The sequence below is a fragment of the Gymnodraco acuticeps genome, unplaced genomic scaffold, assembly GCF_902827175.1.
Source record: "Gymnodraco acuticeps unplaced genomic scaffold, fGymAcu1.1, whole genome shotgun sequence".
In the NCBI taxonomy this organism is placed as follows: domain Eukaryota; kingdom Metazoa; phylum Chordata; class Actinopteri; order Perciformes; family Bathydraconidae; genus Gymnodraco; species Gymnodraco acuticeps.
Genome location: NW_022990358.1, coordinates 31,910 through 59,546, shown reverse-complemented (window position 1 = coordinate 59,546; position 27,637 = coordinate 31,910). Strand labels below are relative to the sequence as shown.

The window sequence follows — 27,637 nt, the reverse complement described above, 5'->3', positions numbered from 1 at the left end:
TATTTTAATATAATATTTGAATGCAGCATATTCTGTTAGTAATACTGCTTTTACTTTACATGTCCCTTTTTTTTCTCAAGTGAGAATTTTGTGAGTTTGTTACTTTACCCTCTACCAAAAGTTGCCTCTTTTAACTATGGACACTCTTCAGAGAGAATGTAAAGGTAATTGTAATACCTAATCTGGAGGATTCAGATTAATGGAGTACATACAATTTAACGAAAGGGTCGGAGTATCCGTTGGAGTCCATGGCAGCCAGGTGAGCGCAGCGGACCACGCCCACCATCAGACGACCCAGCTGACTGTTGTACATCAGGGACACCAGGATACGACCCCTCTCCTCTGAGTCCTCCCCCTCCTTCAGCTACACACACACACACACACACACACACACACACACACACACACACACACACACACACACACACACAAACACACACACACACACCACACACACACACACACCACACACACACACACACACACACACACACACACACACACACACAACACACACACACACACACACACACACACACATCACACACACACACACACACACACACACCACACACACACACACACACACACACACACCACACACACAACACCCCCACCCACACACACACACCACATCAACACACATACATACACACTACACCCACACAACCTACCACACACACACACACACACACACACACAAAAACAGATACCACTAATGCACGTAAAGTAACAGTATTACATTTCACTCCGCTCCTTTGCCCTCTGCACTGGCTGGATGGATTATACAGTGATTATCATAATTCCTACTAATGGAAGATAATGTATGAGCTTAAGAACTGAATAATGTGCATGTATATCATTATGCATTAAGGTTAACTCAATACAGCTTGTACATTATAACAGACTTCAATCAAAATGTGTTTGCCTGTCTTTCAAAACTGACTCTACTGAAGTGAGGCTTCACTATTTTTCAAATGCTAACTAATTTTCGAAAACACTGTCGTTTAACAAACCAATGGGAGGAAACAATGAAGCTGTCCTCAAGTTTTTGAAGATAACTTTTTTAAATACACACAAACCAAGCAGACTTCTTAGAATACAGTAAAATAAACCCAATGCACATTATCATGAGATCCATGTGAGGGTCTTACGTCTTCCTCGTAGAGAGCCATGCCTCGAGCTGATCCCCCCACAGCCTTCTTCACCTGTGCAGAGAAAAAGCATCGTCATCACTATCATTATTGTTATTATTATATTCTGTTCACCAAAAAGCTACTGTATATTCATTAGTCAATTAAAAGAGAAGTACTGTATTTTAGTAAATTATTAATTGCTTTCTAGCTTTATATCTGTATGACAAATAACATTAAAGTTGACTTTGACTAAAGCCTTATTGGCAGCATACAGTTAGCATAGCTTAGCATAAAAACATTGAAACAGGGGAAAGTGCTCGTCTGGCCTGGTAAAAGAAATGCAGTGGACATTTACTAAACTGTCTTTAAAAATTAACAAACTGAAATGTCTTCTTTTTTTGCAGTTTAATCAACCTTGAGGTGAGATTGTTTTTGGCAACTCAATCTTTAGTTTTTATTCCTCCAAATGTTGACATTTCTGCATGAAATTACATACAAAATGTGTCATTGATAAACGTCTCTTTACAGATATTTGTTGGGTAGAGAAAGTTCCTATTTAGTTGACTGGGATTTAAGTTGAACTGACCATTTAATTTAAAATTCATGTATTTCTCAGTAAATTCTTAAACAGTATGAGATGTTAGTGTTGTTGTCAGGCTCACCGGGATCACCCGCTCTAAACAAACACTGAAGTTCTTCTTCTGGTTAAACTTCAGTTTCTTCAGCGCGATTCGAGTCTCTCCAATAAATTCATTGTGTCCAAACTTGTCCTCGTCACTCACTGAAAGCCTGAAGACGGAAATGTTCCCTCATTAAACTCTTTTTTTAATTAATTGGTAGGATATAAAGGTTAAGGTTGTTCTTACCGGAGAGTTTTGCGAGCCATTTCGTCATCAGTGATACCGTGGTAGACCAGAGTCTCGTTCCACACCGGGTTCAGAGTGGTTTTCAGAGTCTTGGTGCGAAGCTTGTTAGACTGAGAAAAATATAAGTAAGTCAAGTAAATCTTTAAAATAGGGACACAGCCGCACATTCTTCAAAATAAACCTTGAAATTGGAAGTTAGGTGACTGTACCTTACTGGCTCCAGGTAAGAGATGCAGCTTCACATACGGGTCAGCGAATCCATTTGAGTCCATTGACTTCAAACCCTGAGAGACACATTACAGGAAAGTAATGGTTCTGAATCAGCATGAAATATATATATTCCACATATTGTATTGTTGCACTGCAAATGTTTCTTTCAATGAAATGACACTTTGAGGATTTTCTTTTTCTCGAGATGTATTTTTCTCATCTTTTCATTTCAATTCACATCTTTATTTTTACACTCGCATTTGCCCCGACACACCTAGACCCCCACTTTAAGCCCTTTGCCCAATCACTTTCCGTCACTAAATGTACATTTTTAGATGAATCAAAAAGGTGTGTATGCAGTTGGTGAGGTCCAGGCAAGGGTGCCAGAAATAAATGGCCCCCGAACTTTACGCCCTGAGTCCTTTTTTGCGTCGTGGATTGTGTGATAACGTCTCCAGATGGTCTCTACTCTTTTCATGTCTTTACTTGTCTTGTCAAATCTTGTCATGTATTTTTTTTATCTTGTCTCCTTTGTCCTTGTCATTTCTTCTTTTATCTCACTTTTTCTTGTACCTCTCTTCCTTCCTTGTTTGTTTTTCATTTCATGTCTCTTCATCTCATGTGTGTGTGTGTGTGTACATATGTTTACCTTAGCTTTAATGACACAGCAGTGCAGAGCGTGGGTCTCCTGTTCGTAAAGGAGGCTGAACTCCAGAGACCCCAGCGTGGCTGAAAGAATAAAAAAACACAGGACCTCAAATGACATCTGAGAGAAAAACGGAATCTGAAAACTTAGAAAACCAATTTCCCTCGAAGACAGATAAACATTTGTTTCTCTTCACTGCTCCACACATACTTTTTTTCACCGATGCAAGCACAATATATATTATTCACAATGATAGAAATAATTTAAAAAGTGAAACTCTAAGACTAATACAGAGGATTTTAAATTCTATAAAGGTGAAGTTTAATATGAAATATCGGTCTTACTTGCGTCATCTGAGTCGTAGTCGTTTTCCTCGTCCTCTGTCTGATCAGGGGGGGGTCGGGGGGCAGCAGGGTTGTTGGCAGGTGGGTTAACAGGTGGATTAACCCTGGCTGCAGGAACAGGGGATGAAACGGAGCTGGAGACGACAGGTTGTCTTTTTTCCTCCACCGCCGGGTGGGACACCTTCCTCTCTGGGGGTTTGTCTCCTACGTCTGGAAGAGAAATTAGCAGTGTCTGAAGCATCTTTTTATACACTGTCAGAGACAGAATATGTTCTAAAAGCAGTCCTGTTGTGTTGGGTTTATACTCAGAAGGAGCAGTGCTGCTGTACCTGAGGGGGGGGCGGCCTGCTGTGTGTTTGCTCGCGGTGGTTTTGAGGCTAACACTTGTCTCTCGGTCTTCATTACAGCAGCTGGACAGGACGGGTTCTCATTATAGCTGTCAGCTGTTGTTCTTGCTGTCTGCTCCCATTGTTCTGATCCACAGGACTGCTGCTGCGCCTCTGAGCCACAAAATGAGAATATCAGCTGCCACCAGGAACATAATGATGCTGACACACAGCTAGTTATATCTCTATTACTTCTCCAGTGGTGGAAGACATAAAAGTAGCAATATCATAATGTAAAAAATCCTTGTCTCAAAGTCTTTAACAGAAACTCTCTAAAGTAATATCATCTAAATATACTCAAAGAACCATAAGTTAAAGTCCTATTTCGCAATAATATGGATATGCATTTGCCACGTTAAATTTGCAAATGGTACAGTAAAGCTGGACCTAATTTGAAGTGTTTTAAATACTGCTTGTTAGAAAAATATCACTCGCCACCGGCTTGGTCTTCAAAATCAGGATACATGTATTTATTATCCTTGGAAGAATGGAAGTAGTCATCACACACAGAGCTGCGTGGGACAAATAGTTCCCCGAACAGTGTCCTTGACATGCTTATATACAAAATAAGGTGTTATTCAGTCACAAGATGCAGAATACCGGTTCAAAGCAGTATTCTGGCCTTCGTTTAGATTAGCTATTATATAGGGCCTGCGTAAACAATAAACATGACAGTCGTATGTCTATCTCCATAGAGGCTGAATCATCATGTTAATCACATAGCTATCATATGCCTAAAACAGTGTGTCCTGACGCTCTTCTAGGTAATCATACATCCTGTCACGTACACAGCTACGTAGGGCCTTTGTTATCATGTGCTACTCTGATATTAGAAGAGTACATTCAGTATTTTCCCAACACTATCTTAATCCATAATAATAAATCATCATTCATGATTTCTTTGCTATTATAATAGATATATATATCATATAATATATGAATCTGCAGTATATGCAGGTAAAAAGTACAATATTTCTCGCAACATAGAGAAGAGAAGTTGAAAGTAAAATAAAATGTCACAAAATATGAATTTATGTCCAAGATTCTTTAATATAGAGTAACCTTGTGTCAGCTCATCCAAGACTAGTAGATAAGAAGTATAATTTCTTAATATTCTAAATAAACAAAGGGTATTTTAGAAATAACAAGTACAATTTGCCAGATGTACATTTATTCAAGCATGTAATAGCTGCTCAACTGAAGACAGTGAACAGATCGAGGAAAGTGAAGATAATTTAATCTAGTTCAATAAATTAAAAGATCTAATTTGCTACTGTTTCTCATGGAAAAGCCAGCATTATAGTTGAATTCTTTGAAATATAGGTCAAAAGTGACACGAGCGTTTATAGCAGAGCCTGCAGGAGCTAACGGGCCGTGGCACTTTGTGTTTGCTGCACTTTGCATTCTGTAACACCATCAGACATTTGGGTCCTGTGGCGAGCGCATCAAGGATCATGCATTTTATTTTTGCAGCTTCATCTAGAACAAATCTTTCTACTACTATTTTACTCGGTCCACTTTAACTGTACTAAGGCTAAAGCTTACATTAATAAGTAACCTAATCAAAATATCCTGTAACACGATGTAGAAATGGTATTTTGTACATACTTTTTGTGTACTAAGTGAGAATGAAATGTTATAACATCAATCTAATAGTACTAGTTGTTGAAATTAAAATGCACTTCGATGCATTTACTTATATTTATTTAAGTACAGTCAAGATATTCTTAAATGTCCTTACATCAATCCATAACAAATTATAGCTTAAACTACCATATCTCTGTTGATGTGTAGCTTCATCTTGTCCAGAACTGTCGAAGCTGGACTGTCTGGATCCGGACAGAGGGAGGGGGGGCGGCAGACCCTGCTGCACTCTGCCTTTGAAGAACCAAGCTCCTGAACGCTTCTGTACCTGCAGGAACACAGTCAATTCAGATTTATTTTAAAATGGGAAATGACCCGGTTCCTTTGGTTAAGTAATTAAGTTTGTCGCCAGCTTCTAGTGGCCATAATAATAAAAAAATGCAGTTACTTTAGTGGGAAATAGGGTAAGGTAGAGTTCAGCCCTTCTTTTTTTCTCTTAAAAGCCCTTTTAAGAGTTTTTAATGATCTGCTCTTAGCCGCCGACTCAGGCAGCCCAGCTGTTTTGGTGCTGTTAGATTTAACTGCTGCCTTTGACACTGTGGATCATAGTATCCTGTTGTCACGGCTTGAACAGTCCGCAGGCATTACAGGCTCTGCCCTTGCATGGTTCAGGTCTTATTTGACGGACCGTAGCTTCTCAGTGCAGTTAGGTGCCTTCTCCTCTGCCAAAGCCCCTCTTACCTGTGGGGTTCCCCAAGGCTCGATTCTGGGCCCCATCCTTTTTCTATTGTACATACTGCCCCTAGGTTCAATTCTCACAAAACATAATATCCCTTTCCATTGTTACGCTGATGATGTACAGATTTATCTGCCTCTCAATCAAAATGCCAACTCATTACAGTAGTTGAAGGACTGCTTAATAGAGATTAAATCCTGGCTGAGCCAAAACTTCCTCACCCTCAATGAGAGCAAGACCGAGGTTATCTTTTTTGGACCCCAACCAACAGTCTCCCAGGTTGATATTCTGGGCTCTCTCAATAAAAATATCCTTCCCTCTGTTATGAACCTTGGAGTGACCTTCAACAGCGCCTTTAAATTTGATAAGCAGGTCAGCACTGTAGTCAAGACCTGCTTTTTCAAAATACGACTATTGGCTAAGACCAAGTCGTTTTTATCTTTTAAAGACCTAGAAAGGGTTATTAACGCCTTTGTTACCTCGAGACTGGATTACTGCAATGCTCTGTATGTGGGTATGGACCAGGCCTCAATTAGACGCCTCCAGCTAGTTCAGAATGCAGCTGCACGTCTTCTCACTGGCCATAAAAAGCGTGACCATATCACCCCAATTCTGGCCTCACTGCACTGGCTTCCAGTTCGGTTCAGAATAGATTTTAAACTCCTTTTATTTGTTTTTAAAGCCCTAAATGGGCTGGCTCCTGCCTATATAACCGAACTCCTCCATCGCTACACCCCAGGCAGAGCCAGACCCGGCGCCAGAACAAATCTAAAGGGAGGGCATATGATTTTCATGGGAGGGCACACAACCCTGTCACATGCTGCAGGCCTGCGGCACAATATATATATATATCAAACAGCGAGACCAACAGCATTGCGCAAAGACGCACACTTATCGCAAATACACAAATAAAGGGCAACATAGAAACCACTTTTGAAACATTGTGTGCGTGGCAGCACAAACACTGGTAAATCACGAGCAAGGCACACTGGTTACGGATGGCAGCTTCCTCATCGCTGCACTCGGAGAGAAATAGTAGAGACGGAGACGATGAGCTGCTGTTAGTTCTATTATGGCATTTTGCATGTCGTGAGAGGTGTGTGTTGCTGTGTGGGGAATGCTTTCCATTATTTTGGCCAACTCTGCATCTTTGTACTGCAGCGTATATTCAAACAGCGACAGGAAGAGCCCACTGCCTGAGTCGGACATACTGTGGAGTGAATCGTGGTCACCTCTGAGAGGGAGTTGGTTGACAGCTAAAAAAGCTACAATATCAACGACAGCTGACACGTAATAACGGCTCTGTGCCAGCTGATCTGCACCAAAGTACTAATTTCCGTATTTGTTTCCTTGCGTATCTGTTTCTCTCTCCACAAACTCTCACATGAAATGTGTTCTTTTGATGCGGCATGCCTTAGCAGTCCTTTATCAGTCTAATGCGTGTTTCCAGTCGCAAAAACCTTTGACAGTAAAAGCCGCATCAGATGAAGACGTATTTACTTTAAACTGTCTCCAGGGGAAACAAAATGCTGCGTCTGCTTTTAACAAATCTTCAAGCCATGGTCTGTTGTTGTACCATGCAGCGGCAAAAGTGCGCTTCTTTCCTGAAAACAATCTCCCTGGATAACGATCCAGTTTCACCTGGTTGGGTTTATTAACCCCAAGATCATCTGGGGCTGTTGGTCTTTGAGCGGTTGCTGGCCCAATAGTAGCTGTTGATGTGCTGCAAGGTAGCGTCTGTAGTGGAGGCACCGGCACGGAGGAGGAGGAGGAGGAGGAGGAGGAGGAGGAGGAGGAGGAGGAGGAGGAGGAGGAGGAGGAGGAGGAGGAGGAGGAGGAGGAGGAGGAGGAGGAGGAGGATGATGATGATGATGATGCTGGCGGGTGTGGTACAGGGTGTGGCAACGCAGGTGCTGATGGTAGGGGCACAAGGAGCTGTGCCTCGGAGGACAGCGTTGGTGGCGGCCGCTTTGATGAGTCAAGGCTTGGGCTCGCTAACTCAGCCCCGGGGTTTGCCGAGGTCAAGCTTGTGACATTAAGGCGTGCTGCTGCAACGGCAGGTGCAGGGTCGCCAGCAGCACCATCGGCTGCAGTTCTTTCATCGCTATTTCGTTTGAATAAATCCTTAGACCTTTTAAGCAAATTTCTGATGTCCATTTTGTAATTCAAACAGAAATGGGAGTCTACAGAATGCACAATAAACAAATCCAGAATAGGCGGCAGAGTGTAACGCTGTGATTGGTCTAAATGTGGACGAATCACAAATCACAACAGACACATGAATTTATTTGACGTAGCCTGCGATTTTTTTTGTTTTAGTTACTATCTGACATCACATACATCGTAGCATAAAAGTTCACAGTTTATTTATAACAAAAAATAATAATAATATATATATTTTTATTTTTTATTTTTATATATAATAAAAATCGTGTTTATTGGGTGAGGGCAAGAATGTCAAATGGGAGGGCCTGGCCCTCCCTGGCCCTCCCACGGCGCCGGGCATGGGCAGAGCCTTAAGGTCGGCTGATCAGCTGCTGCTGATCGTGCCTAAGACCAGGCTTAAAACCCGAGGGCATCGAGCTTTCGCAGCGGCTGGCCCTAGGCTCTGGAATACTTTGCCCCTCCATGTGAGGTCGGCCCAGACCCTGGGGGTTTTTAAATCAACACTTAAAACTCACCTTTTCTCTTTGGCTTTTGTTTAAGTATCTATTTATTCATTTATTTATTTAGTTATTTATTTATTTATTCATTTAGTTCTTTATTTTAATATTTATAACATAACATAGGATTTCATAAAGTATTTTTAAAATAGTTTATACATTATTCGAATATAGGAATAGTAGATAGGATTACTTAAAATATAGTACCTTATATTTAATCTTTTTTCCCTTTAGACCCTTGCGGTTTATTCTTAAAAACCCTTACCCTTACCCACCCCCCATTTTCCCTCTGCTGGTCTATGGCCTTGTAGAGGGTAACGGGGTACAGAGTGGCTTAGATAAGCGGGGGAGTGCATCTGACGAAGAGATAGGTTGTTGTGCTCCCTGTCTCTGTTTCTTATCCTATATCTAATAGAACTGCTCGGGTCTTGATAGATTGAGTGGGGAAGTTCATGAGATCTTTCTAGAGGGTTATCAAGAATAACTTTTATCCAATGACCTTTTCCCTCTCTGTCTGTGTCTGTGTATTCTCTTGTTCCGATTAACCCAGCCAAATCTTTTTTCTTGTTTTGTATCTATATCTACGCCGGGATCCGGAGTCGAGGCTGATCCTCTTGCTGTAGTCCTGTGTCTTGGATCCTGTGTCTTGGATCCTCTATCCTGAGTTCTGGATTAAGTCGTGGACGTTCCGGTCGTGGCTGAACCTGTCTCTGCGGTCCTGCCTTGGGTCTCGTCATGCTGCTTCCCTGATGGCTTCCACAGGATTGTAGCTGACATCCTCGTGGATTCATCTTCTTATTACAGACACATGCATTTCCTAACATTCGGTCTATATGCTGTAAAATGTATTATCTCTTCGATTTACACACGGCATCTATTGCACGTCTGTCCGTCCTGGGAGAGGGATCCCTCCTCCGTTGCTCTCACTGAGGTTTCTCCCATTTTTTCCCCTTAAACTGTGGGTTTTCTCTGGAAGTTTTTCCTTGTACGATATGAGGGTCTAAGGATAGAGGGTGTCGTTTTTCTCATATTGATATTCTGAACAATCTGTGCTGTTGTATTTGCTGTAAAGTGTCTCTACTGTAAGCTATTTTTATTATATGTACAGCACTTTGGCTCGACCAAAAATCGTTTATAAATGTGCTATATAAATAAAACTTGATTTGATTTGATTTTTGTGACCTATTTTTATTGTTCACAGAGGCACATATACGTATATACAGTACACAAACAAATTGTGTCAACGATAACTCAAAAAGAAAGACAGAAACAAGAAAGAAAAGGGAGTTCAGTATTTCCTTGCATTACCTTCTGGAAGGATGTTAGGTTTTTTGGTTGAGTTTGTTTGTTAGCAGGATTACGTAAAAACACATTTTCATTCAACTTAGTGGAAGGGTGAATCAGGGGGCAAAGGGAGAAGCCATTCAATCTGGAGCGGATCCGAATCACAGGGCGGATACACATGTTACATTTTACTTTTGTTAACATTGCCAGATAGAGAATTTGGCCTCTGGGAAATTTTCGCTCTGCGAGTGTCTGTCTATACTTGTAAGTGGATTAATGAAGGAAACAAGTCTTTGTGTTTACTTTTTGATTAGTGTGACTATTTATATTCAAATATATTCAAAGATTAATAAACTGACAGATTAAGACATTTAACTGCTATCAAAAATTAATATTATTTTGGTGCCTGCTTAATTCAGTGGGGCAGACACCGGAGCACTTTGTATTTGGCAGCCTAACAGATAAACCCCTGTGTCTGACTGACAGTAGAGAGCATTTATTTAAAGAGTCTGGGCTCCCCGAGGCAGAGAACAAAGCGCAGCGCCATCATCACAACAGTATTGTATAACTGAATCAGGGAGAAAAACTGAAAACAGACTTTAATATTCATGTTTCATATTGATCAAAACACTATCTGTATCTTTAAGAATTAAAAAGGCGTTGACATAAATCATTGTGGGTATTGAAGGGGTATCAATGGAAGGTAATTTTCCAGGTCACTGGACGGTGAAATGCAATTCAGTGCTAAAATACGTGACTAAAAGCTAGAAAATGGTTCACATCATGAGAAAAGCCTGTGTTCTGGTGGCGGATGAACAACATAATGGTATAATATGTCCCAATGATTTTATCAAAACCACTCTGATCTTCATCTCTCCTCATCCTCTCACCTCTTTTTGTTCATTGCAGATTCTGCACAGCCAGGTAGGACTCGTCCTTCCGTTGCTGAAAATCCCACATTTGCTGCACATGTGCTGCGAAGAAGCAAATACAGACTTAAGAATAGGTACGAATATCATTCTATAAATAATACTGTGACAATTTAAAGGCTCGCATTGAATATGTTACTTTAGTAAAGGTAATTAAGTAATGAGTAAAACGTATTAAAAGTATTAAAGCGTAAAACGTCCCCTAATAAATCATTACATTAAAGTTACTCATGCATTGATGAAAATCCAATTTGAACTGCTTTAGAAGTAAAACACAGCTTTACATTTGTGAAGCTGGAACCATGAAATGTTTTACTTTAAAAAAAAACTGAAACGATCAAAACAGGTCCCAATACATTTCTGGTTAATCCACTAATTGTTTTATCTTCCTTCTGCATTTTCGTATATTGAAAAGTAACAAGTAACTAAAGCTTCCAAATAAATACGCAGCACAATGTACAATATTTCCCTATTGTGTATAGTAGAAGTGGAAAGTGTCATAAGAATTAAAAAAAACTGAGGTACCTGAAAATGTGTCCTTAAATAGAGTACTTGAGTAAATGTACGTATAGTTACATTCCACCACTGCATGACTAAGACACGCACGGAGCATTAAACCTACAGATTATAGTTCCTGGTGGCAGGTGCACAGAGCTCATATATTTTACAGTTCACACAGTACGTAGTAATTGAGAGCAACAAGCAGAATGTATGCAGGCATGAGACCAGGATATGCAGAGTGTATGTTAAACCCATAGGTTAAACCCTGTTAGCATATGGCCCACTGGGTGCTCATCACCATAGAAAAACCTCTTAGGATCTACACAACATTATAGAAAAAATAGTAAACAGGGCAACCTAATATCATCTGGGGACTCTCTGCAATACTGTCTCTTTTCTGTCCCTGTTCAAGCAGAAAGAGTACAGCTCCACCTACTTTGTTGCACTGCACACAGAGGACAGCTGTGACCCCCTGTGGCCCGAAAGACGCCCCGCACAACAGACAGTGGGACTGCCCGTCACCACACGCCGTCTTCTTGATGTTATCCAGCCGACTGGAGAGGCGCCTGAGAACACATGGAAATAGATGTAAGCACCAAAACAGAAAAACTTGGTGTTACACCAAAAAAAACGCTCGGCTCAGAGAGCATCTCTACACGGACGGCTGATTTAATTCTGTGCAACGGAGACAATAGATTTCCATCTCACTCAATCCTCTCATGCTCCGTGGCCTCCATCATGGCAGCACGAGCCAGGACGCCGTTGATGATCTCCTTCTCCTCATCCGTGAGCTCCTCCCCCGGGGGGCCGCCATACATGTTCATCGTCCTCTCCATCCTGAACCCAAAACACACAAAGAGAGAGACGCAGAGGCATGCAAAGTAAAAATGCAGCTCCCACAAAAAGGGCAGCGACTCCAAAAAGTGCATCACTAAGGACAGCGTGACGCTGAGGTCTCAGGACAGCTGGAAACTTTTTTGGCTTAAAGCAAAGCAAAGCTGCATAGTGTGTCACAAAGAGGCTCACTAGTGACTTTCTTTAAATAATGCATGAACTGGAGTTATCATCTGAGAGCATATCATGCATTTTGTTCATGTGTCTCAAATCACCCGCCTGGCATGATGTCAAAAATAAAAAGTTTCAAGGCAACAAACTTTCATTTTTTAGGTCTTAGTTATTCTTTCTATATATTTTGTACTTCTCTGTCATAAAGCATTTTCAATCTTTATGTTGTATGTGGTATATACTGTACAGTACTGTATATGAACCAGCTTAATCTCCATTTGTCAACTTTATCATTCATTTTGTCACCCTAGATGTGTTTTGAGCAGCTTCTTTTAAATCAGTGCAGCAGTAATAATCAAGGATTAGGATCTAGGATTAATGTCTATCAATATTACTCTTGTAAATCCTGGGTTTACACATTAAGAGTACAGGGATTCTATGAAGACCATGTAACTTTCTGTTAAAAAGACACAGAATACCCAATATGATGCAATTTTCTTCACATAAGGATCTTTGGATAATGTTATATTTAATTAAATGCATGTTGCGAAAGCTAACACTGACAATGTTTCTATTGTTAAGTACAGTACAGAAAAATGCAAAGGAGTCTAGTGAAAAAAAAGGTGTCATAAAAAAACACATTTCTCGCTTTATAATGAATAACAGATGAAGATTCAGCGTTTAGAACTCACAAAGACACAGCTTCAAGTTGAACCTCTATTTTAATTGCTGAAATGTAAATACAATGTATTTATGCCAAAGAATATAAGTGGGTGTTTTTAAAGTGCCTGTTTATGTTCCCGCAATTTTCCCCAATGTACTGTATCTCAAAGTAAGCTGCAAAATAACAGCTTCAAACAATCTACCTTTTTATTTCACACAAAAAGCAATCAACATAAAAACATTTCCTCTCTGAAACTTCACGGCTGCTGGATGTTTGGAAAGCTTCCAGAAACTGTCTTTTAGGTTTAAAATCACTTGTTGCCAACTGCCAGCGCAGAGACCAAATCTCCTGCCAGCACAAATCAAATGCACTCAGCTTGGGAACAGAAGGATTGTTGTTTTTTAAACATCAAATATGTTTCCCATGATGCACAGGAACACACTGCATACATTTGGAAATGGTGGTATCTGGAATAGGGTTTGTGGTTTCTCAAGAGGATGCAGACAATATATTATAATAGCCTATTCGGTAACAAACATTTCAAAATCATATACCGACTATGTTAAATATTAGAACATTTATCGGGTGAGCCTTGCCTGTTTAACATTAGCACAAAATGAGTGAATGTCAGCCGTATTTTACCCATTTAAGGGTAACGTAGGCTCTAATTTAAGTGTTTATACAGCATTTAAAAAATAAAGAATCCACCCAGCAGTAATGTGGGAAAAGGTGAGTTAAACCACTGGAGGTCAGCAAAACAAGATTTGCACCAGCTCTTAAGTTGCTCTTTAAGACAAAAATGTCGAGAGAACTGCCAAAATGTGATTCAATATTGTTCCAAAAACAATCAAATGTGTTACTACCGTGGCTAATATATATATTCATAAAATACAGCAAAGATTCTGCTATAACCCCAATATTTCCTTATTTGCATTCTGCTGTGTTCAGTAAACTCTAGTAGTCAAATATTTGGTGTTTTCAGAAACTGTAAACAACAAAAAGCCTGCACACCTATTTTGGAAAAAGATTTAAGTGAGAGATATGAAAGATTTGATCAAAGTGGCTATTTCAGTTGCATGCATAATGTGAAGCACAAACCTTCAGGCTGCATATGGAGCTTAAATTGATGCTCTGCAGTTTTAAAATGCTACAACTAGCACTTTCTATTTCTCCATTAATGAAGTGAATTGGCTCTTTGTAATCCTGGGTGCAATGCAGATGTGACTAACTGTCTTCTGATTGATCTGGGTTTGATCCATTTTAGCCACACTAGCTGTGCATGGCTTGAAAGATGGTGACGTCATGTGTGGAGGTTTGTGTGAAAGTATTTTATGGATTGTCATAAAATTGTGTACAGCGATCATGTGAAAAGATGCCTAGAAGATAAACCGTAACAACTTTGCTTTACCTAACTTTTCAGCTACAATATAGACATATATCAGCTTTGCATTCAGTGTTAGTTAGCAAATATTAGCATGCTAACGCAACCCAGTCTCACGGCATTTCGTGTTCACCAACACGATTTTTAATCTATTGATTCGTGTTCCCCAACACGATTTGCCCCTTTTGTTCGTGTTGCACAGCACGATTTTTTTTCGTGTTGCACAGCACGATTTTAAAAGCAATGTATTTCTACTGCCTGCAGCACGTCTTTTTCTCCGGTCGGGTCGAGGAAGACCGGAAGCTGTGTGGTTCATAAAAACATGTTCTTACTCAATATCAAGCCACAGTTATTGCTTTTATTTGAAATCGTATAATTTCGGACTTTTGTTGCCGTCTGTGAGGAAAATAAATGGGAAGGATACTGAAATCTGTATTTTTTAAATCTTTTTTTCCTTCTAATTTGTTATTCTTTTCAAAATAACACACTGTTATTTACTCACCAATAATACACAATTATCCTTGATTTTATTTATTGGTTTAATTCCATAATCTCGGGCTTTTTTGGCGTCCGTCAGGGACTGAATTTCAAAATAAAAATAACCGGACATAGGCATTACCCAAAATCCTCAGCTATGGTTTTAAGCTCGTTTATTGGATGTTTTAGCCGCAATGCATGCTGGGATTTGGTGTTTATATGATATGAAATCCGGAAAACATTTGTGTACCTTGTGTGCACCTAGTGGTTAAAGCACGTTATTGAATTATTGTGTTTGATTAAAAAAATATTAAGAGTACATACTTTCATAGGTTGAAAGTATAAATATAGAAATATAGAATATAAAAAATCAAGAAGATACTATAAAGTGATATCTACAATAAAACAGTTTAGTGCAGCATGTACAAAGATATTAATAGGAGGAGGTGCAAAACAGAAAAACGAATTAACCTTTATTTAAACATTAAATAACAGATTAAGGTCTTCTTTTAAATAAGAAAAAAACTTTGGGGGTATCTATCTACAGATAAATATTAAGCCTGACAAAGTACTTAACGTCTAATATATTGCTTTCCTGCAATGTTAACTATGTTGAAGCACTTATTTTTAACTGATATTATACATATGAATTATACTCGTATGTAGATAGAATAAGAAATGTGCAGAATATGACAGTTTAATGGTGGAGGTTCACACATATTGATAGATGTCTTGTAATGCACTGTTGAGGAACCTGTGACCCAAGTGTTTCATTCATTGCATAACTACACCGTAGTTGTGTATATGATATGTCAATAAACCTTTGAAAATCTTGAAAGGGATGTGCAAAATAGCCATAATATACAGTCTTTAATGAACTATTAGTAGAAAATAACGAGTAATGAATATACTTTATTACTCGTTTCCATTCATGTCAATTGTAGATATATGTTTAGTCTTCTCAAGCACCAACTATCAAATATCTCTCCTGATTGTTGGCACTTGACAATCACCTTACCTGAATTTTACTCAGGTGTAACTAAAGTCTGATTTAAGGGTTGTTTATATTTCACATAATTAATCAGAATCTGCAAAGTAACTCAAATAAATGCAGTGGAGTAAAAATACCAGGTTAACCTCTGAATTGTAGTGGAGTAGAATTACAAAGTAACAATGAGCTGTCATGTGGGTATATATAGCGATTTTCACCCATTTATTAATTATAATAAATAATATATAATAGTTTTACATTTGATAACGCCAATGTGTTTAATACTGGCAACTTCTAATTGTGGGAAAAACAAAAACGTTCAGTAGAGACGTCCCATAGAACATTTTGCGAAACACAATAGCCAGCATGTGTAGTTCTGGGGGGAGCGTTCGATTCCAGTTTTGGATAGTCTGGCGTGGTTTCGTTCCATTTCACACAGCTGTTTGACGCTCTGCGTAACCTTACGGGGGACTGTAGTCCTAAACGATAGCTGGGGATTATGGGTAGTGTAGTGTCTTCGGCCATCCTAAACTCAGAAAGGTTGACAATCGCAATGACGCTCGAAATGTCCCTTACAGGCCTACGTCTGTTTCCGGATATTTTATTTTGAAATTCAGTCCCTGATGGACGCCAAAAAAGCCCGAGATTATGGAATTAAACCAATAAATAAAAGCAAGGATAATTGTGTGTTATTGGTGAGTAAATAACAGTGTGTTATTTTGAAAAGAATATCAAATTAGAAGGAAAAAAATATTTTAAAAATACAGATTTCCGTATTCTGAGGCTCTGAGCCCCATTTATTTTCCTCACAGACGACAAAAAAAGTCCGAAATTATACGATTTAAAATAAAAGCAATAATTGTGGCTTGATATTGAGTAAGAACATGTTTTTATGAACCACACAGCTTCAGGTCTTCCTCGACCCGACCGGAGAAAAAGACGTGCTGCAGGCAATAGAAATACATTGCTTTTAAAATCGTGCTGTGCAACACGAAAGAAAGGGGCAAATCGTGTTGGGGAACACGAATCAATAGATTAAAAATCGTGTTGGTGAACACGAAATGCCGTGAGACTGGGTTGGCTAACAAACAAAGCTGGTGAACATCGTAAACAGTATACCTAGTAAACCTTAGCATGTTGGCATAAGCATAGCTAATGATGATTCATTATGTTTCCATGATACGTGACTAAACTAGCTTTATGTGGCTCCTTTTTAAATATTAAATATTGTTATGTAACAGATCACAGTTTATTTGTGAAAAATATTGTGTTAGAAGTTTAGACCAAAAAACTGGTGTCAATTCATGTAAACATATTTGCACAGAATGAAATCAGTGACCATGTCAGACTCAAAGCAAAAAGCAGTAGAAGCAGATGTAACTGTCCACTCCACAGTCAGTGTGCCCCGGCTGGAGGAGCACTCCCTTTAAAAGCTCCGGGAGGAACTCATTTGATTATCCATGATTTATTTCAGCTCTAACTCACCTACTGCTGAACCCGCCTGTGCCTTACAGTAAATTCCCAAACATCTGCCAGTCATGTCCAAGTGCACAGGCTTCATGAATTTGCGTGTTGAAAATGTGCCGTTAATTGGGGCCGACTGCGGACGGACAGTGAAGTGTTGGCAGTGTTGGCTGTAATGTGTTGTGTGCATGCCTCGAGACGTTTTCACTGCGGAGAAGCGCACTCATTATCTCTGACAAGAACATTGTTAAGAGAGAAGCATGACCCCAACTTCTCGCCTGTGGTCCAGCCCAGACTGCTGAGTCAGCCTGCCCGCCCTGATTGAGTGATCCTGCACACATTTTGCCGACAGTATAGAGAGAAGAAACTGCACAGATTCCAAAACACATACATTCCCTCCATTGTAAGCACATGTTATGCCCTCTATGGTTATGCCCCATTCTTTAAGGGTCTTGATGATGGCCAACCCCAATTTATCAATAGAATCAGTCTCCATTTGGATCTGTCAATGTCATCGTTTCACTTTTAACTTGTAGAGTAACCTAGAGTGTAAGAACGAGCCGCTGTATGACTTTGACCAAGCATTAAACATCACAAAAGATCAGCCAGTGGCTGCTGAGCACGGAGGTTTTAATGCCTCACTTACTTAACGGCTCAGTGCGCTTCATCCTCCCGCTCCCCCTCTTTCCTCCCTGTCTTCACTCCAATGCATGTAAATGTCAAGGATTGCTATCATTGTGGACAGTGGCAACTTGACAGATTGATGTCTGTGAGTGTCAGTGTGTGTGTGTGTGTGTGTGTGTGTGTGTGTGTGTGTGTGTGTGTGTGTGTGTGTGTGTGTGTGTGTGTGTGTGTGTGTGTGTGTGTGTGTGTGTGTATGTGTCTTGAAGGGTTCAGTGAGAGAGAAAGGTGGGGTCAGTAAGAAAGGAAATGTTCTAAAATAGCCGACACTTTCAGCCTGTGAGTCACCGCGCACACACTCGCACACAGTGTCAATATACATTAAATCACTAGAGCGTGGACGGTGTGCAAATGACCAATTGGTAGAATATCAAAAAACGTAATGGGTAAGGAAATAGTATTCAGTTTTTAAATTGTAATGAAATAAATCAATGGTTGAAGAAGCATTCAGATCATTTACTCACATAAAAGTAACATTACAACACTAAAAATATATAAAAAGTTGTGAATTTAATATTATACTAAAGTATATATACAACTAAATAGAAATGAGCTTATTCCCTCCCCTTCTTTCATGTAATCGCATATTTTTAAAGTGTGGTATTGCAATTGTACTGAGTGATTCGTGTAAATATTAGTGAATATTTTCCTTTTAGATGTGGAGGAGTAGATATTCATTAGTATGAAAATACTTAAGTAAAAGTACACATACTTCAACAACAGTACAATAAGAAGATTGTAAATGTAATATCACAAATATGCTTTCTCATCTATAATAGATTGTAAATAATTTATCATATTAGAAATGTTTTAGAGTTAGGGTCACCAACACACACATCGAAACACACTCAAAGACACGCACGTGCGCACACACACACGCGCAGTACGAATGGCCTATTGAGTGGAGCGGCCGCTGCCCTACAGGAGATCGATGTGCTCTGGAGCTCTGCAGCAGGACGCACTCCTATCTGATTCTCAATGTCATCCAGTGAGGGGACAGAAACTGCTTTACACATGACAGCATATCAATATCACCCCTCTTTTCACCCCATGACCTCCTCAATGGGTCTCATGTGCAGCTCTCATGTAAAGTACTTAGTTCTACAGATCAATGGTGGAATCTAAGGTATTGTGCCATAAAACACATTTGAGGTCCTCGTATTTATTCCATTACATTTCAGAGGGAATCGTTGTATGTTTTTGGATAAACAAGGCTGGTACATTAATGTATGCGTTTGAATCTTTATATATACAGTCTATGGTTTGAATGCTATAAATGTTTAAGGTTGTGTTCATTTGAACTCCTTTATACACTCAGGTGGTTTTATATACAGCAATCCATCATTTTCTACAACATCATTCAATTCAATTATGCTTCAAAAATAGAACAGGAAATTTCAAACAATAACACTAGGACAGTTTGGAAAAAACTTCAGGTCCTCACCAACTACAAAACAAAGCCCCCCCCCCCCACACCTGAAAATGACCATCAGCTTCCGGACAAACTGAACGCCTTCTACAGCAGGTTTGATCATTCTCCAGTTTCTCCACTATCACCCCCATCTCCCCCCCTCCCCCACCATTCCTCATCAAAGAGGCAGAGGTGAGGTGCACGTTCAGGAGACTGAAGAGAAACAAGGTGGCAGGCCCAGACAACATCAGCCCTGCGGCACTCCATCACTGTGCTGCAGAAACTGGCCCCTGTTTTCACCAACATCTTCAACTCCTCCCTCTGCCAGTTCCTCACTGTTTTAAGGAATCCACTATCATCCCTGTACCCAAGTCTAATAAAATATCCTGCCTCAATGACTACAGACCCATAGCCTTCACATCTGTGGCGATGAAATAATTTGAGCGCATCATTCTCAGGCACCTAAAAACCAGCACCCCCCCCTCATGGATCCATATAAATTTGCTTACAGAACCAACAGATCCATGGATGACGCTGTCAACCTGGCAATCCATCACACTCTACAACACCTGGAATCCCCCACCACCTACGCACACATCTTGTTCCTGGACTTCAGCTCCGATTTCAACTAGGGTTGCCAGAAACTGACCATGATCAAAATCGATTATTCGGCAGCCCTGGCGAATAATAATCGATTATTCGACCGACCGACCCCCCCCCCCTCAGACAAAAGGAATTCCGTTGTTTTCTTTACTGGAACATGTTTAACAGTACAAACAACAAACATGCACGCATGTCATCACAACTACGTGGCCTTGAAGTGAAGTTGGTAATGGCCGACTGCTGCGTCTTTCTCTGTAACCTCTTTGGCGTGCTTCGCACTCAAATGCGAACGCATTGTTGAGGTTGAGCTGTGATAGACCAACGTCTTTTCGCAGAGCTTGCATTTAACTTCCTTTGGACTTGTAAGTTCGAAGTAGTTCCACGAGGAGGAACTCTTTTTACCTGCCGCTTTGTTCATCTTTAGTCGCGCGTGTGAGGGAGGGGGAGGCGGTTTGTAGCGTGCTGCAGCAGCAGTCTGCTCTGCACGCAGGCTTCCTCCAAGTTTACAGTAAAACAAACTGGTGGTGTGACCAATGGCCATTTACAATTATTAATACTATTACTATTATTAGCATTAGTCTATATTTTGGTTGAAACTAAGCCAGAAAAAAAATTAAAAAACATAAATAATAATAAAAAAATATATAAATAAAATCGATTTTTAAAAATAATATTCGATTATGGAGACTGTAATGAATATTCGAATAATCACTGGCATCCCTACTTTCAACACCATCAACCCGGAAAAACTCTTCAATAAACTAATGGACATGAACACTGACCCCTGCATCTGTCACTGGATCCACAGCTTCCTCTGGAACAGACAACAACGGGTCAAAAATAAATAACTCCACATCTCTCCCTCTGCACCTCAGTATAGGAGCTCCACAAGGCTGTGTCCTATCCCCCTGGTTATTCTCACTCTACACAGACCAACTCACATCTCAGCACCCCACAGTCAACATATATAAATAAATACGCAGATGACACAACAATAACAGGACTCATCTCAAATAATAATGAAACACAATACCTCACTCAGATCCATCAAGCAGTCACCTGGTGCTCAGAAAACAACCTCCTACTTAACACAGCAAAAACCCAAGAAATAATCATCGACTTCAGGCGAAAGCCACAGCCCAAATCACCTCTATCTAGCTCCGGCAAACTCATTTCCACCACAGAATCACTCAAATTTCTTGGCACTCACATAAGCAATAACCTCAAATGGAAGACCAACACAGACCACATCTACAAAAAAGCCAACCAAAGGCTATTCTTTCTGCGGCAGCTCAAGAAATACAGAGTGAGGAAACATCTCCTAATCCAGTTCTACACAGCCATCATCCAAAGAATCCTCACATCATCCATCACAGTCTGGTACAGCAGTTCAGACAAACTCTCCTGGAATAAACTTCAACGTATCATCAATAAAGCATCAAAAATCACCTGCAGTCCCCTTCCATCACTCGAATCACTTCACCACCAACGAACTGTCACAAGGGCAAAGAAAATCATTTCTGACCCCTCCCACCCAGCTCACCATGTCTTCCAACTTCTGCCCTCAGGGATGCGCTATAGGTCACTGTCCGCCAAAACCACCCGCTTCAAAAACAGCTTCTTCCCCTTTGCAATACGGACACTAAATGGACTCTAAATCCAGTGGCGGTTCTAGACCAATTTGACTGGGGGGGGCCACTGGGGGGGCCACGTCCTGCATTTATTGTGCCCCCCTCAGAAAATAACTGGCCCCCCGCCAGTTATTTTCTGAGGGGGGCACAATAAATGCAGGACGAAAAAGAGAACTAGACAGTATGAAGTAATTGCGCATAAGAAAACAATGCAATACAGTTATTGGTATTTGTTTCAGTACACTTGTTTATTTCAGATAGATCTTATAGTTATTACTGTTAGCTTCAGCTTAAGTTATAGTGCAATGTTTGCACTAACACTATATTTATATAAAAATAAAGGCAATGAACAGTTACATCTCTACTTTACATAAGGGTGTCTGCACAATCTCACATTACAGCAACAAAATCCTGCGTTTTTTGGCAAACCGAGTACCAGAAAATATACATTTAAAAAAAACAACAAAAAAAAACGTTTCCTTGTTAGGGGGGCCACAGGTCAGTGTTAGGGGGGCACTGGACCCCCCTAGAACCACCCCTGTCTAAATCAGAGTCCTGCATCGGGTGAGGTGACCCGCAAAAAAGGTGATTCGCAGACGTGGTATTTTTTCAAACGCTTTTTTTCCGGGTTCGGTTCTGGGTAAAACAAAGATGATGCGGGTCGGGTCGCGGGTATTGCATAATAAATATATTAAAATAATAATAAATTAGTTTAATGTTTAAAATCCTCAGACCTCTCCCCCGCGGGACCGCGCATAATCATAACCTCTGCAGCGCATCAATCTGCTGCTGTGCATGCGCGCCACATTCAAAATGGCTGAGGTGAAGCTCTCTAGCGGAGAATACAGCATTTTCAATAACACTTCCTCAAGAGCGAAATCCAACGTCTGGGAGGCTTTTGGTGTCATCCTAGATGGAGAAAATAACCAGCATCCCACGCTTTTTGAGACAAATATGCAACTGCGTGTGTTAATAATTGCACGTTTTCAGTGCTCATATATATGCGGGTTCGGGTAGGGTTGGGTTGCGGAACTAATTGGCAATATGTGCGGGTAGCGGAGCGGGTTCGGTATTGCACGTCGGGGGGCGGGTCTTGAAAATCAGACCCGTGCAGGACTCTGCTCTAAATAACCCCAATGAACAATAACAATCCACCACACCTTGAACTTTATGTTATGATATGTCTTTGCCCTGTGCTGTGTGTTGTACTTTTTATTGTCTGTTTATTGTATTGTAACGTTCCCAAGATGAGTCGGAGACAGGCTTGTAGTTATTAGGCTTTAATAACTAGTATTTGAAGACAGATGATAACAGGTCAAGTACACTTCGTGGGTTCTACCGCACACTAACTTATTTCCTAAACCAACCACAAGATATAGCACTGTCTACGTCACAACTCCCCGCCCTCCCCCGTCCGCTCCACCAACCACAGGCCCGCACCTCAGCCACCATCACGGTGCAGCTCTATGATTGGCAGAGAGACGGGGGATGCCTAAGTGACACCCTGAGTAGCCTATCAGGATCGCTACACTACCCCCCCACTACAAAGTTCCTCGCCCACGAGGAACATATAAAACACAGTACAAAACACTCCCCCCACCCTCTCCAGCTCACTGCAGGGACTACCCCACTGGCCCCAACCAAACCAGTAGCCTTTGAAAACACAGAAAACCCACCACAATCCCAGCCCTCTATAGTGTGTACCCCCCCACTACAAAATTCCTCGCCTACGAGGAACAACTAAACACAGCCCCACACTACACCTACACACTGAACTTTGACTAGGAAGAGCTGGGTGGACTACCATCCCTTCCAGTGAGACCAGGGCGCATTCTTGCCCTCTACAGGAACTGGGGGGGTCTCACTATAACCTTACTACCACACAAAGTCTCTGAAACGACCCGGGGGTCGTGTCTGCCTTCTCGGCAGGGGGGCTGGGGTTGCCGGATCTGACCCAGGCGCCGAAAGACTGGGGGGACTCTCAGTCCTTGATGGGGGACTGCTGCTCTGTCCGCCGGGGGGTCTGCGGAGGGATGTCGATGGGACGTCTGTGTGTCCCGAGGTTCCTTCGGTCTGTGGGGAAGCGTGGCTCTGTACGGAGCCAGCCTGTCTCTGTGGAGCACCACTTTTCTCCCCTTTGGTGGCAGCTGCACCCTGTAGACCACTTCCCCCACCCTCTCCAGTACTCGGCAAGGACCCACCCACTGACTGTCCAACTTTGGGCACCGGCCTTTCGTTCGTTGTGGGCTATAGACCCAAACCAGTTCCTCGGCCCGGAAATGCTGCCCTCTGGTCCTGATGTCGTAGTTCCGCTTCTGTCTCACCGCAGCACTTTTCTGCTGCTCGCGGGCAAAGGCATGAGCGGACTCAAGCCGGTCCTGCAGCCTCCTTGCGTACTCAGGACCAGGAGGCGTGTCCAGGGAATCTGGTGGCCGACCAAACGCCAACACCGCAGGGGTTCGAAGCTCTCTCCCCAGCATGAGGAGGGCCGGCGAACAGGCTGATGACTCCTGGACTGCAGACCGACATGCCATGAGCACCAGGGGCAGATGCTCGTCCCAGTCGCGCTGATGCCGCGACGTGAGGATGGCCAGCTGCTGTCCCATGGTGCGATGAAATCTCTCTACTAGTCCGTCGCTCTGTGGTCGCAGGGGGGAGGTGCGTGTTTTGTGAATGCCCAGTTGAGAGCACATGGAGGCGAACACCCGGGACTCGAAATTCCTCCCCTGGTCACTGTGCAGGGTCTCCGGTACTCCAAACCGGCTGAACATGCCGGACACCAAGGCATCCGCGACTGTCTCTGCTTCTTGGTCAGGGAGCGCATACGCCTCTGTCCACTTTGTGAAGTAGTTTATGGCCGTGAGAACGTAGCGGTTACCCCTGTTTGACAAGGGTAGCGGCCCCACCACATCAACCGCTACTCTCTCCATCGGGTAACCGACGGGAGATTGTTGCAGCAGAGCATGGGAACGCCCCGGGGGGCCCTTCCGTGCCGTACACGGATCACAGCGGCGACAGAATTCTTCGACATCCCTCCTGCACTGTCCCCAGTAGCAGCGCTGACGAAGGCGGCGGAGGGTCTTAGTGACTCCAAAGTGACCAGAGCCTGCCGTGCCATGCATGGCCTTGAGTAAGACCTCTTGCAGGACCCTAGGAACCACCACTTGCCACCTCTTCTCCCCCGTTGCTGGCTCCTTCCACGCCCGCTGCAGTACGCCCTGACACAGACGTAGAGACTCAAACTGAGACCACAGCCCCTTTGTTGCTTTGGAGAGCGCTGCCACTTCCTCCCACGGTGGCCGCTGCTGCGACTCAACCCACTGCAGTACAGGCTGAAGAACGGCGTCCAGCTCTTGCTGTTGCTTCCACTCTGACGCGTCCTCCACTTGCTGCGCTGCCGCACAGACGATGTCCTCCTCCAGCAGCTCCTTTTCGCGAGTCTCTCTCTTCTCGCAGTAGTGGCATCCGCCGCCGGCACACGGCCGCCGGGAGAGGGCGTCTGCATTGGTGTGGCGCACCCCAGCCCGGTGCTCCACCTTGAAGTCGAACGATTGGAGCTCTTCTAGCCACCTGGCGACCTGCCCTTCTGGCTCTTTGAACGTCATGAGCCACTGTAATGCAGAGTGATCCGTCCTCACCGTGAACGCTTGCCCGCACAGGTAGTACTTAAAATGCTTGATGGACAGCACCACTGCCAAAAGTTCTCTGCGGGTAACGCAGTATCGTCGCTACGCTTTGTTGAACGCCCGGCTGAAGTATGCCACCACCCGCTCCCCCTCTGGTGTAGTCTGGGATAGCACTCCGCCTACCCCAACGCCGCTAGCGTCGGTGTCCAGGGTGAACGGCAGCCGGGGGTTGGCTGGGACGAGAACCGGGGCTTCGCTCAGGGCACGCCGAAGGCCGTCAAACGCTGCTTGACATTGTTCAGACCACAGGAACTCCCTGTCCTTCTGCAGCAGCTGGAACAGGGGTGCGGCAATGCAGGCAAAACCCCGTACAAACTTCCTGTAGTACGAGGCCAGGCCCAGGAAACTCTTCAGCTGTTTCTGGTTGCGAGGATTTGGCCAGCCTGTGACCGCCTGCACTTTCTCGTGCAGGGTGCCGATGCCCTCCCCCCCCACTTTGTGGCCCAGGAAGGTGACCTCTCTCTGTAGGAAATGGCACTTATCTGGATGTAGCTTCAACCCAGCGGCTCTGATCCTCTCCAGCACCACTTTTAGCGATCCTAGGGCCGCCTCAAACCAGCTGCCATGCACCAGGATGTCGTCCAGGTAAACCAAACACTGTTGGCGGGGAATCCCAGACAGCACCCTGTCCATCAACCGCACGAAGGTGGCCGGGGCATTACACAGCCCAAAACTGAGGACCTTGAACTGCCATAGTCCTCGGCCGGTGCAGAAAGCCGTTTTTGGTCTGGCCTCCGGGGCAAGAGGGACTTGGTAATACCCGCTGCGGAGGTCCAAGGAAGAGAACCACGACGACCCTGCGACCAGGTCCAGGGACTCATCGATGCGGGGAAGGTGGTATGAATCCTTCTTGGTGACCCCGTTCACCGGTCTGTAGTCTGAGCACAGCCGCCAGCCCCCTGTCTTCTTCGGGACCATGACTACCGGTGCTGCCTGTCTGAGGGCTCGATGATGTCTGCCTGCAGCATGCTCTGCAGTGCCTCGTCGCAAGCCTGCTGACGAGCCAGGGGGGAGTCGGCGCGGGCGACACCTGATGGGCCGCGAGTCCCCTGTATCGATCTCGTGTTCCACCAGCTGCGTTCGGCCCACCTCCTCCTCCTTCATGGCGAAACTGCTCTGGAACTCTAGCAGGAGCTGCCCCAATTGCTCCTGCTGCTCGGGATTCAGGCCGCCACAGTTCTTCCTCCACAACTCCAATACTGCAGACCGAGCCTCTTCTACCTCCGTCTGGGGTACTTGGGGGGGGCTGTGCTCGGGTGGCGCAGCCCGGGAGTGACAGGTGGGGAATTGTCCTGAGTGGGCGTCACCGTGGGTACAGGAAGGGAGGGAGGGTTTGCTTCCGTGTCTAGGGTACTCACGGTGGGTGTCGGGGGTCTCCCCGCAGGCTCAGCAGGGTTGTGGACACGGGTCATAGTAATTACAGGCCCCCCCCCGAAACTCACTGTGCCGGCTTGAAGATCCAGGAGGCAGCCCGTCGCCTTCAGAAAGTCCAAACCCAGAATGCACGGGTCCTGTACATCCGCTATCCACACGGGGTGCCGCACTTCCACTCCCCCCACCGACACAGACAGCACTCCTCTTCCTTTCATAGCCGCCAACTCTCCGGTGACTGTGCGCAGACGCACCGCTGTCGGCTCGAACATAGTCCCACTGGGCAACACCTCTGCTCTCACCAGGGTTACTGTAGAGCCTGTGTCCACCAGTGCATCGCAGGGCACCCCCTCCACCTCGACAGGGACATAGCAGGAGTCCCCACCAGCACGGCCCACCGCGACGACAGGCTCCACTCCGGTGCTGTCATCTTTTTCAGGAGGGCGTAGAGTCTGGCTCCCCCTGCTGTGCTGTCGGGCTCCCTCCGCGGATGTCTGAGTCGGTGGCAATAAAGCTGTGGTTTGTTTGGGGAGTCTTCGGGCTTGGTTCCACATATCCTCCTCTATGCGGGCCCCCCGTCGTTTCCCTGGCGTCGCCGAGCCTTGGTGCAGTCTCTGGCAAAATGTCCTGGCTGACCACACTCTCAGCACACTCTGGTGTCTGGTCTGTGTGTTGGCTGCAGAGAAACAGCCCTTATCATCTCTGTCAGCTCGGTAACCCATGCAGGCTTCTCCTCCTCCCTGCAGCTCCTCACCGCCGGCACTCCGCCGCTCCTAGCAGCTCCACTCCACACGTTCTCCCTCTCCACAGCCATCTCTAAGGCCGCCTGTAAGGACTGTGGATGCTGCAGCTGTACCTCGACCCTCAAGTCCGCAGGACGGAGGGCCCTGATAAACTGATCACGTGCCAGCTCACTCTGTACTCCGGGTGGCATGTGTGCATACGCCCGCCTCGTCAGGCTCTCCACGTTGTTAGCCAGTGCACGCA

The 27,637-nt window shown here is 43.6% G+C and overlaps 1 protein-coding gene across 3 annotated transcripts in view; it reads right to left on the bottom strand.

Annotated features, from left to right (window-relative positions):
• rph3aa (rabphilin 3A homolog (mouse), a) overlaps positions 1–27,637 on the bottom strand; it is a 57,305-nt gene that overhangs the window by 2,696 nt on the left and 26,972 nt on the right. For all 3 annotated transcript variants that reach the window (XM_034224142.1, XM_034224141.1, XM_034224143.1), the window contains 12 exons: positions 11,994–12,122; positions 11,722–11,851; positions 10,746–10,829; positions 5,362–5,500; positions 3,532–3,702; positions 3,203–3,412; positions 2,862–2,941; positions 2,212–2,286; positions 2,003–2,112; positions 1,799–1,925; positions 1,155–1,208; positions 213–364 (listed from right to left, as the gene is read on the bottom strand). In XM_034224142.1, the coding sequence (XP_034080033.1) occupies positions 213–364; positions 1,155–1,208; positions 1,799–1,925; positions 2,003–2,112; positions 2,212–2,286; positions 2,862–2,941; positions 3,203–3,412; positions 3,532–3,702; positions 5,362–5,500; positions 10,746–10,829; positions 11,722–11,851; positions 11,994–12,122 (1,461 nt within the window). The remainder of the gene's footprint in view (positions 1–212; positions 365–1,154; positions 1,209–1,798; positions 1,926–2,002; positions 2,113–2,211; positions 2,287–2,861; positions 2,942–3,202; positions 3,413–3,531; positions 3,703–5,361; positions 5,501–10,745; positions 10,830–11,721; positions 11,852–11,993; positions 12,123–27,637) is intronic.